This window comes from Falco cherrug, chromosome 18, assembly GCF_023634085.1.
Source record: "Falco cherrug isolate bFalChe1 chromosome 18, bFalChe1.pri, whole genome shotgun sequence".
NCBI lineage: Eukaryota > Metazoa > Chordata > Aves > Falconiformes > Falconidae > Falco > Falco cherrug.
In genome coordinates, this window is record NC_073714.1 from 3574267 (window position 1) to 3586543 (window position 12277).

At 49.8% G+C, this 12277-nt stretch overlaps 1 protein-coding gene across 3 annotated transcripts in view; it reads right to left on the reverse strand.

Moving 5' to 3' along the window:
• The window catches only part of BIN3 (bridging integrator 3), a 43683-nt gene that overhangs the window by 20336 nt on the left and 11070 nt on the right, over window positions 1–12277 (reverse strand). For 2 of the 3 annotated variants that reach the window (XM_055696119.1, XM_055696120.1), the window contains exons 3-6: window positions 5569–5609; window positions 4891–4952; window positions 919–1055; window positions 583–623 (exon numbers count right to left, since the gene is read on the reverse strand). In XM_055696119.1, coding sequence (XP_055552094.1) covers window positions 583–623; window positions 919–1055; window positions 4891–4952; window positions 5569–5609 — 281 coding nt within the window. The remainder of the gene's footprint in view (window positions 1–582; window positions 624–918; window positions 1056–4890; window positions 4953–5568; window positions 5610–12277) is intronic. The other variant, XM_055696118.1, reaches the window with a different exon arrangement.

The following is a 12277-nucleotide window of genomic DNA, read 5'->3' on the forward strand; positions in this document are numbered from 1 at the left end:
CTTTTTCTGCCCGTACTTTGCACCTGCTCACTGCCCAGCTAAGACAGCTCTGCAACGTCTCTTTCTTTCCTGCACAGATGTATGATTTATAAACATGAAAGAACTTTCACTGAAAGCAAGCTTTTGTTCAAACAAGCGAACGCTCACCGCCCTGGGCTGGATGGCACTGTCCGTGCCTGCTGCAGAGCTCCCCAGCTCCCCAGCTGATTTTTCTCCAGCTGTAGCAATGTGTTGGTAGTAACCAACACATGAGTGGAGGGAAGTTGAAGGTTTTAATGCATTCCACATTACTTATCTCTGGTGTTCTTGAAAGTCCAGAGGAAGGCATCTGGCAGGGTGAGACACAAAAGGGCTTCACCCTTGTCACAGAATGGGAGTATGGACTCAGCCAGACCATCCCACCTTTCCATGCCCCAGCTGTAAAGCAAGGAGGATGTGATTTTGTCACAGGGATGTGAACTATCACCTCTTTAGAAGGGTTGGTTTCTAACCCCACAACCACTCTTTCCATGATACACAGCCCTGCAGTACACAATTATGACAAACACTCGATATGGCTCATAAGACAATGTTGGTACTTACTTTTTCAAAGGCTCTATAACTGTCTTTTGGATCTGATTCACCTGTCGAAAGCAAAAGGAATGATTATATGTCAGGCTTGTTGAAAAAGCCCGTTTGCACAATGATACATTTGTACAGTGCCTACCATAGGATGGCAGGAGCTTCAACCACAACACCCTTTAACCAAAAAATAGAAAATTCATCCCATGTGCTCGAGGTGAGCTGAAATCCCCAGTACAACCAGAGTCAGAAGAAGAGTAAGGTTATAGAGAAACTCACGTGGGAAGCATCTTGGAGACGATGACAAAAAGAGAAGGACACCCTGGTCTCCCCTTCTTCAGCCAAACCCACACTCACCTTCTCCTGGTTGAAAGAGTCCATCCTCTTCATCGCTGTGTCGAAGGCCATGACCATCTCCAGAAAGCCGGGCTCCTGCTCACACAGGGGGTTAGACAGCAGGTCGGAAGAGATTTTGACGGCCGACTTGGACATGGCTGTGGGAAACAGGAGCATGCAAAGGAAAGCAGAGAGGGTCACATCTCAGCGGCTGCCTGGTGGGACAGCCACACAACCCCGGGTGGGCACCTGCATCTACAAAGGGCAAAAATCAGGGACTTCAGCCACCAAGGCAGGGGGTTTAGCACAACTTTCCAGGAAGATATTCACTGGTAGTTGAGTGAAAAGAAAGGAAGAGCCATCAATTCATTCACAGAGAACTGTTTTTATCTGTTAAGTCTGAACCACTCTGATGTATGGCTTGTGATGTTGCCAGAAATAATACCAGACTAACAAAAGCACTGTTCTCTTAAAAAAAATGTAGATGGGATTTTTATACGTCTTTTCTTGACAGACTATTAAGTGTCACTCTCAGTCCCACTACAGCTCTTCCACAATGAGGAAAAAAAATCACAGTCCATTAAGTCTTTCAAATGGCTTCACAAAAATATATATTTGAAGTGGATTTAGTGCTGGTGGAAAAGGACCAGACTGACAGGACTAGAAGACGAGGTTTCTCTTTCAATCTCAAAATAGGCACTACACAAGAAGCAGAGACACAAGCTGGCTAAGCACTTTTTCTGCCCGTGGAGATGAACCCCAGAAGCCAGGGGAAAATGTAAAGGCTGAAGTCTCTTCAGACCCTGAGACTGCCACAAGAAGTCCAGAAACACCACGTCACACTCTCACGGGCTTCAGTTCCTCCCTCGCTGAGCACTTCTGCTTGTTTTCCATCAGACATCTCTCTTCCTATCCAAACACTTTGTCTTCAAAGGGAAAATTAAATCCCTATGACAGGACTGCTAAAAAAGAGCAAGAAAATAGCTAAGGTACAGAATGGAAAAAAAGATTTATAAAAAGGCAAGCATCAATATAAATGGGAATAAAGGAGAAAAAAAAAGTCACGGGTACTTAAAAAAAAAAAAAATGTTCTTTTTCGTCAGCACTGTTGCTGGAAGTTATTCCAGTTTAAGATCAGAAAGCCAGATGCTTGAGCCGTGCTACAGATGAGCTTTGGAAAGACTCCTACTGTACTCATTCAGATAGTAAAAGTTAAAGTCATCTGAATAATGGGGCTTAAGATCATAAATCAAGGGGTTAAACATTCTGATTTAAAGGTTACACACAATTATACAGAGAGCTCAGAAGCTAAATAGCTGGGAAGCTCAATGCAGAACTACAGAATAACAAAGCTACCGTATCCATCTATTATCCAAACATTAAGGGTTTAGGCATTTAAACCTTTAAACAGATGGGATATAATCCATATCATATGTGTGACCACATCTGAGGAAGGATTTGTGCCAAAACGGGACGGAGTTAAGAATGGCAGAACTCCTTCAGCTGGAAGAAAAATTAGTTTCCCTTCATCGGGAGAGAACTGTAAGCGTACTGTAGCGAGGGGAGCTGCTGTGAGCACCGGGGTCACACCGGGAGGCCAGAACCCGGCGGGGGCGGGGGGGTCAGGCACATTGGGCCAGATTTTGGGCCAGACAGTTCCCCTGCACCACTGACCTCACCTGTACGGCTCCGAAAAAGCAGCCGTGGGGGGCTGGGTGTCCCCACTGCTGTGCGGGGAGCCGGGACCCCTGGAGGGCATCTCCGGGTGCCACCTCTTCAATCCAAACTCAACAGGCACATTGCTGACATGGGATGGGAGAGGAGAGCATCGCCTGCCCCTCGGGGTGGGCTTCGGGAGGGTCTGTTAAGGTGCTTTGCTCATGAAGCACGTGAGACGCGACTGCAATTAAAGGAGGCACTTTTAGAGAGGCACTGCTTGTTTGAATCGCGATACACAAGTAGTGGAGAACAGTTTGGCTCTCTAGAGCCACGGTGATCCAGTGGGTTACCTGCGCCTCATTTCAAAAGAAAAGCTTTTCTCTCCGATTAAAGAACATCCTCCTGCTTCTCAAGATCCTATTTTGTTTGGAAAGAGGGTGGGGAAGGAGGTTAACGACCTTCAGCCACAGTACAGAGAGTGCTGCTAATAACCCATACCCTGTTCCCAGCCACGCTGCTGCAGCTGGCAGAGCAGCGGCCGAGCCTCACAGGAACATTTTCATCCAGACGGAGGAATCGGTCTCGTTCTGAGTCTTTTTTGGCAGAAGGTGGAGACTCAAGCCACCAGGTCCAGTTTGCTAGGGAGTGTTTGCAGGCAGCGAGTAAGCAGCCCCCTCAGCACAGAGGTACACTGGAAGAAATAAAGACGCTCAGGAGGACACAACGAGGCTGCTGCGCTGCCATCCTCATCGGATACGGGGGCCGGGTGTTGGCTGAGCGAGGACGGCCATCTCCTCGTGGCAAAGGGCACTGCCAGGTGAGGAAAGCAGTCCTCAGCACTCGATCAGATCTACCTCCTTTGCCTTCACCCATCCCTCACCACGCCACATTCAAAATCTTCCCTTACACTCATGATTTCATGCCTTTAAATGAGAAATCAGATCTTACTGGATCTGGCCAAGGCTCATTTGTGACTCTGCCATGTAGCAGAACGGAAAAAGAAAGTCCTCCCACAGCTCCTCTGGGACTTGAAATGCTCCATATAAACAACGCCCACTGCAAGGGAGGGGAGGGGAATCCTTAACAAGGAAAAACTTACCAAGGATCCCTGACAATGACCAGAGTCCCCAGAAAGGGCATTTTTCACCCTGGAAAGGAGTCCTGGCAGCGCTGGTTACTGGTGCCTTTCCCACCACTCGCCCTGTGCAAGCACACGTACGTGCCAGCACTGTGCTGGGAAGGGTGGGAGCGCGCGGGCAGGAGCTGGGATCCATGTTTACGTCTGGCAATATCCGAGCGCGCACACACACATACACCCAGGTGAAGGTCTGTATCATGGGAAGCCCAGCGTTTGCCAGCCCCTCGCTGGCAAAGCAGCCAGTGGGGCTCCATCCCACTCCCCTGCCCCTCTGCGAACCCAGCTCCCACGAGATGAGTGTTGGACCAGTCCAGCCCACACCTGTTTGCGCTGGTGCATCTGCCTTGGCTCCGGAGCTGTGGGGGCCCGGTACAAATAGGGACTACTCCAAACCACATGCTGAGAAAAGCCATCTGTGTTTAAAACAGCTCTTTGCTGCATGTTTCTGCAGGCTGCCCTGCTCGGTTTAATAACCGGCATCCACCGAATCCACTTCTCCCAGCTGCCCTCCACCAGACTGCTCCATCTCCTCTCTCCCATCTTGGGTTTAAAAGCCTGCCGTGCAGGCAGCAGCGGGCAGCTGCGGCGGTACACGCAGAGATGACTTGTTTATTGCTTCCTACATCGCCCACTGCCACGAGGTCAAGCCAAAGCAAGCAGCCACCGAGGGAACAAGCAGGGTTATTCCTGAATGAGAGCTGCTAGGTCAGCAGTTCGGACGCAAAACACACGCAGCGATGCCTACGTGGTGCTCTGCAGACCCCCCAAAGCCTCGTCCCACCTTCCTTTGGCTTCAGCCAGCGTAAGATGCCTTTGACTGAAGTAGGTGACTATGCTCGACACAATAGGCTCAGCTGGAGACTGCTCCTGCCTGTCTAACGTGAGAACTGGCATAATTGCTCCTATTTTTCAGCTGCAGAAACCGAGGCAAAGAAAACCAAGTGACTTGTCCAAGGCCACACAGCAAGCCGCCACTCAAGAGACAGGGACCAAGCCCGTAACATACTTTCTGTTCCCTTGGTTGAGATACTGCTCGGCAGCCCTCATGCAGATGGCCTTGTAACTAAGCAAACTGAGTGGGACTGAGATCTAGATTTGTTTTCCAGACTTGTCACAGATTACTCATGTGATCTTGAGAAAGTCACTTCATCTCTTTGTGGCCAAGTTCACAGTCTATGTATCCTACAGTCACATACCCAAGTCTGCATCTGTGCTTTTCTTCATATCCTTCTGAAGTTTTTTGGTCTGATCTTCCAATCTGAAAGATGGGAGAACAAGGCAAAGTCTGAATCTTGGAAAGAAACAAACTGAAGTGTATCATACGTGCAACAAATCATTTACGGGCTGAATATGCTGGCTTCTGTTGTGAGTTAAAAATATCCAGGCAAGGCTCTATGAAGTTCAGTGCTGCTCAACCTTTTCTGGTTGTTTTCAGATGGTTTTCAACTTTTTCAAGTTGGTGATCTCTTATTCAAAGTCACATATTTCCTTAAGTCCTCACACTTGCCACAAATGGTAAAGCCAAATGCTTCCAGATGATAAGTGTGAGCTTATGTGACACAGTCAGTATGGTAAAACCAGTATTTGTCCTCAGAGGTGTTGAGCTGTTCGGCGACCCCAGTTTTCTAGCAATTTTACACTTTTTACTTCAGAGTTGCCGTAATCTGCAAACCTCAACCCCACTGCAAATACTTCTTAGGCCACCTTTGAACACCCAGCCACCAGGGAAACTCTGAAGAATTAGAAATTACAGGGCAGTGAGTGATTTGCTGGGAAGAGCATAACTGGCTAAAATTTCCTGGGAAGATGCAATGAGAGGGCACAACAGAGAAGTATGCTACTGTTCCTGTTTTACCGGTGTGGTTGATACTTACTGCTGAAGCTTTCCATATTCCCTTTCAAAGTCCCTCTCCACCTGCGGAAAGACGAGATGGAAATCAGCTCAAAGGTACCGCAGCAGAGCCTGGAGTGGCAACGACCTGGGCAGGGAAACCTGTCCTCGGGAAATGCCTACGTGAACCCTGGGAAGCATAATGGGAGTTACACTTCAAAAGTAAATGAAATCTTGGTTGGTTTTGGGGTTTTTTTTCCTCCAGACTCTCTTAGAGCAAAAGACAGTGCCACCAACTGCGTCAGCTCATTCCAAGGATGTGCTCCAGCACATGAATTGGAAGCTGACGGAGTAAATGGGAATGCCTTAAAAGCAGAGAGATCGCAACTTAGCACGCACCGACACAGGCGCCCACAGTCAGCTCGGTGCTGGCAGGGGACGAGCCCGCTTTCCCTTCCCGAGGCATGATCGTCCCAGGAGCTGAGAGGAGCCGCTTCTCCTCCAGCAGCACGCCGCAGAGGTGCCCTGCGGTGGCTCTGCCCGTGGCTGGCTGCCAGACCCCCACCCAGCCGCTCTCTCCTTCCCCATCCCTCAGCAGGATGGGTCTCCTCCCCGCAGCCCCCTCAAGCCATTGCTGAGCCCTCCCGTCTCCGTATTATTTGCCCCCTCCATAGGCTCCTTCTCCCTGCAACAGTTCCCTCCGATGAAATCCTTCAGCTGGAGCAGCGGTCCGAGTGGACTGCGACACCTCGCCAAGGGAGGAGAAACCTGTGCTGGCGAAGAGCGCAGAGCTCAAGAACAACCTTCTCTTGGTGCTACATCAATGACTGCTTCCTCCTACTTGCTATCTGGCAGCAAATCTCCAGCGATACAAGATATTTTAAGGAACTTTCTTTCCATGCTGACTGTTTTAACACACGCTTAAACATTCATTCCACACCTCGTCGACCAAATAAGCAAATGGATTTCAATTGACCAGCCAAGAGTAAATACATGCGCTTTTGTTGTCATGGGATCAAAACTGGGTTCATTTCTGTTGTCAAGCTACTCCGCTATTAAGGAAATGCTAAGTGTTGCAAGCAGCCAGGACTAGAAGGATCCAAAGGTTTGTTCCAAATCTTCATGCTGTCCTCGGGATTTCAAACCCAGGCTTGATGTAACAGTGTTATGTGAAACCAGAACACTTAATAAAGACACTTGCTTTTCAATCAAAACTGCTATTAAAAGACCAGTATTTTAAGACGGAGCCCAGTAATCCCAGTTTTCTTGAAACCTCTTTTTTTAAATATCTTTCTGGTCTCTGCTTTCAGATAGACTTGAACTACACAGTGACACGACCAGCCCGATCTGAAGGCAGCCGGTGCCCGGCGCAGCAAGTGTGCCCCATCCCCAACGGACAGCTGTCCACACCATCAGCTCCCACCATCCGGGGGATGCATGCTGGCTCTCCCTGCTGATGAAAAACCTCCACCCAGCTCCAGCTCCCTTTTGTGCTGCTAAAAATGGTCGCTGAAGAACAGGCATGGAGCAGTGTGGGGGCAGCTCACACGACTTCTGCCTGGTTCACAGTTCTGCAGAAATCCGCAGCAGCTGGTGCCTGGAGGTCAGGTAACCAGCACGTAGTAAAAATCACCCTCAGTTTCTATGGCTGTTCCGGCTGCTAAAATAACCAGGGAGTATTGCGCTCTATTTATATGCCTTATGTGTGAATTGTTTTGGTTGCAAACCAGAGAGGGTCAGGCACGACTCAAAAATATGTCCTTTGAAGGCTGGTGGTATCCTTCCCCTGGCACGGAGCTCCAGCCCTGTCCGCAGGAGACTGTTGGGAAGTCTCTCCCTGTTTTGGAGGCTCTTCCTCGTGTCTGCTCAGCAATCAGTTCCTCCAAGAACCAAAGGTTTTGGCCACAAAATGAAACCACCTGCAAAAATTAACAGTATCGGCCCCTTGCGTTTTGCTGTTAGATTCCCCCGTTACTGTGCAATGAGCGGGGGTGAGCAAAAGGCGTCGCTGCCTGACGGATACGAAGGCAGGCAAAACTTCCTCCCCTGCAACCCTCCAGGTGATGTGACCCCCCCAAAAAATTTCCCAGGGCTTCCAAGCTTCCCTGAAAACACCCAACCCAGTTTGCCTGTGCGCTTTCTACAAACGATCGAGGTGAATCTACAAGGCGGCACTTCAGCTGCCCGGCCTGACTCACATCTCCAGTGCCATCTATGCAGAGACAGCTGCCCAAGGATTGCTCTTATTTTTCACGCCCACAGTAGCAACTGGCTACCAGTCATCACAGTCTGCAGGCTGATGTAGCCCTCCCAGTCATCGCTGCTCTCCTTTGCATCGCAGGAGCCCAGCGGTACCACGCAGGCAGCAAGGAGCAGGGCTCCCCACGCACGAGGCAGGCGAGACCTGCTCTCACGTGCTCCCACCGTGCAGATTCGCAGGCAGCAAGCGATCGGCGGATCCGAGGCATGCAAGGAGGACAAGCTGACAGCAAGCCAAGTACATTTTGCAGAGTACACAGTAATTCCCGCTCCCGGTAGCTATCATCAATGGCCACACATACCCGACACTTACGGCAAAAGGCTATGGATTGGATTATCACGTTAAGAGTAACGAGAACAAGAAGTACAGGCAAGAAAATTACAATATCCTAAAGGGAAGTTTCCGTAATATTAAAATAATCCCACTTCTCTGCAGCCTCTTTCTGAAAAAACCCCAAATCAAAACGAGTTTCTGTACTGAACGCTTTTTCTTCTAGGCATACAGGCTAGTTAATGCAAGATCGCTCATCTCTGGGTTTTTATTTAAATCTACATAAAGAACGATGAGTTCTTAAAAGCATTGAAATAAAACGACGTTCTTCTTTTTCACCCAGTTATTTTTGTTTGCAAACACCGGGCCTTCCACCTGCGATAACATCCCTCCTGCTTTAAGGGCAGTATCATAATCGACACCATGGTTACGAGGCAACAAAGCAAGACCAAAGCCAATACTACAAAGAGATGGAAATAAGGAACTGTGATGAACCTTCTTATTCCCCTGAGGTTAATTTCTTTTCCTGGAGGAGGAGGACTAGCTGATTTCTACATGTTCCAGTGGTCTCAGCTTCTTCGTGGGTCTTGGGAAAAAGAGGAAAGCTTATGCTTCCTCCTCCCTCCTCTCAAAAAAAAAAAAAAAAAAAAAAAAAAGAAACCCATACAATTAGGCCAGAAATTGTGCTATAACCTGGAACTTCTGCTGAGCTTTTGCCATCCCATCAAGCAAGAGGAGAATTGGAGGCAAGCAATGTGGGTGAATATTCGCTCTGCGTCTGACAGCAGAGCTCCTGCGCCACGGAGTGCAGGTGTATCTGGGCCTTCACCACCCAGCAAGCTCTCCAAATCCCCACCTCGCGAGAAAGCTTCCGAGAAAGGCTGCTTGGGTGGCATGCTGAAAATGAAAAAAGGATGCACCTCCGAGCCGCAGAGACCAGTTACATCCTGCTAAAGATGGAAGGAAGAGCACGCAAATGAGTAAAAAATTATTTAGCTGGTGTCACTTGAGTTCACCCCACCACTTCTGTGACATTTACTCCATTATTCTGGGATTTCCAGCTCACTGGTGGAGCCTAATGGAAAGGTGCTGACGGCCGGCAGCTGCAGTGGAATCCTCCTGCTCATGGAGCTCCTCCATCCGACATCCCTGGGGAAGGCAGAGCTGCTGGGATGAGTCAAGGAAGGGAGGCTTGGCAGGCGTGCGGGCCCACAGCTCAGGTCTGCGCTCCCTGCCAAGCTGACTCACCCAAGGTTAGCCAGCAAGGAGGAGGAAGGCGAGAGCCATCTGAGTCAGCCCAGGCCAGCGTGCAGCTGGGGGAGGGAGGGAAGGGGTAAAACCTGGGTGATGAGAAGGGGTTGTGCACTGGGTTGCCCCATCCCAAGGGCTGGCTGACTCCCCCAGCTGTTGACTTGGCTCCATGCTCCATGGGGATGCACGGCTGGCTCTTCTTCCCCGCTACCTGCCGGCTCAGATAACCCAAGCCCCGGTGAAGAGCAGGGTACAACCTCGGGGTGACGCAGATGAACTTCAGCAAGCTGGAGCTGCAAGAGAGCTTGGAAGACAGCTATAGCTCTGGTTCCAGCATAACCTCTGCTCGCACCGAAGTTGTCCTGGGGGGGAGAAGAACATCTCCGCCAGAAGAGGCTTCATCACTGCATCAGATTTGAGCAATAAACATTCTGCAGAGAGATATAATTCTAACAGGTTTAACTCCTATCACTGGGCATTAGTTTAATTGGGCTGTATTACTGTGTCCTCTGTGGCTCCGCTGACAGCAGGTCCTCTCTGAGCATTAGATCCTCCCACCCGGCTCCTGGCCTCTCGGCAAGCCCGGTGACAGCTGCTCTTTTCAGGGGAGAGATTATGCTGTCTGGAATTGGATTTGCCCAGGTTAAGGTGGAAACAAAGCAGAGGCATGTCTGGGGGGTGGGAGATCACTTCAGTTCACCAGCCAATATTTTCTACGGGGGTTTCCTTCTACCTGAAGAGCTAAACTGCGGCTGACACTGCCCTGCTTCAAAGGCTCAGCAGCGAGTGGGCATAGGGAGTCATGACTAATTCCCACTGCAGCCTGGACAAATTGCTCTTCAGTACTGCTGCCGCCCCAGATTTGACACCAGCCCCAGCCTCGTTTCATCAAGAAAAGAAAAAAGGCTCGCTGGCGAGCTACGGGATTCTCCCCTCTCCTGCGCTCCAGTTACATGCCTCACGGAGAGCCAAAGTTAGATCCGAACAAATGCGCTTTTTTTTTCTCTCCCCCCCCTCCTCTTTTGTGGTCCAATCTCTGTGAGTGGGAGATCCTCTACCCACAACCACTTCCCTTCTGATCGGCTTGGGATGCAGCCCTGGAGATGCCACACCTTCCCACTTCCTGCAGCGGGCTCCAGAGCCCAACATCTGGAATATCACAGACCTTGGCTGCTACGGCTGTTCCCAAAAGCCCGCACAGATGGAGCGCCTCAGCCTGCAACTGGGAGGTAAAGTTAGGGGCCTCGAGCTCGCTAAAGCTACAAAGCAGTCCCATCACTTCCACACCACGACGCTGAACGCCTCGCTCCCAGGGGAGATCCGTGGTTTCCTGTCGTTTGTTCTTCTTTGAAGAGCTGCACTTTACACTTACTGTGAGGTTGCAAAGCTTTGGGCTTCCTGTTTTCTGCTTTCCACGTATCTGCTGCCTGCCTGGAGAGTATCGCCATCGTTAACACAAGGCAAGTGGAAGCCATTTAAAAAGCAGCATCCAACTCTGAGCTACCGAGTCGTTGACACAAAAACTTGTTGTTCTTCTTGGGGGAGCTGAGGAAGATAGGGAAGGAAGGAAGGAAGGAAAGGGAAAAGGCCTGGAAACACTCATGCTGCTGAATGAACCTCTGCCTGCCGGATATTCTGAGCTGTTCTATTTAATACACACACACACACACACATATATATATATATATATAAGCAATGCCTGCCAACTGCCTCAGAACAGCACATACCAGCAGCTCAGGGGAAGGCAAGCTCTCAGAGGTGCAACCGTTCATCTGCATGGAGCCCGAGCTCCTGCTGCAGCTCAGGGACGGCTGATTTCAGCAGCAATGGAGCACGGCACAGGGGAACAAGGTCTCTCCGACAAACCCCTTGCAACAGCAAACACAGCAGAAGCAGAGGGAAACCAGCAAGCGCTGGCAAGAGAAAAAAAATATAGTCAGCTCAGATGTGAGAATGGGTGGGATGGAGACGACCAAGAAAGCCGGCCAAGACACCCAAAGCTGCAGAGCAGTTGGTTCTTGTGACAGCCTGGAAGGACATCGGTGTTGGAAACACCAGGAAAGTGGACGGGAGGCAAAATCCCATGAAGAGAGGCAACGTGGGGGCTCCTGAAATGAACTGGAAGAGGTGTGAAGACCTGAGGCTGGGGGGCTGCCTCCCCCGGGGGACCGCAGATGGCAGCAGGTCATCAGCCCCTGGAAAAAGGGCAGCTGAAGAGATGCAAAAACCATTGAGGAATTTTATCAGCCCTTGCCTTCATCGCCTGCCTGGCTTAAATTTTATACTGACAGTTTGGAGCTGTTACAGAAAATTGCTGCTCTATGACAGCAGACAACTACCAAACCCTTTAAAATAAAATATGACAATCAAGCCATCAAGGGAGTGGCAGAATTAGCCCTCTGCCTCCAGGGGAAAATGTCATGTCCCAAGGAGAAACTGCCCCGTAAACACAAATGCCCACGCATCCTGAGGAATTAGCCGTGATGAGTGTCCCAGAGAGGAAGGATCAGAGATGTTAGTCTGTTCAAGGGATTAGGTCACCAATGCCGTTATAAAGACAAGGTCTCCACCGCGCTCGCTGTCGGGGCTCTTATTTTAGAGCAGGTATGCAGGTTAGTTTTCAGGGACAGCTACTGTGAGGTCCCACAGCTTTTTTTGCACAGGACAAATGCAAAGACAATCTGCTTAAGAAAGGAAAATACCACAGCCAGCTGCAAGCAACAGCACTTGGGATAGGAGTCTCAAATACATGAGAATACAAAATGCTTTTTTAATTTGCTTTTAAAGCAAATGCTGTGCAGCACAAATTAATTCACGCCCGAGCACTAAGCATCTCAGCTTATAAGCCTTTCTTTGGAAACAGTTATATTCAGCGATCTGAACCACTCCTCCTCCTCCATCTGCTCAGAAAGGATGAACAAACAAGCCATTGCTGAAAGAAGGAAGGAAGGAAGGAAGCCCGTTCAGCCAT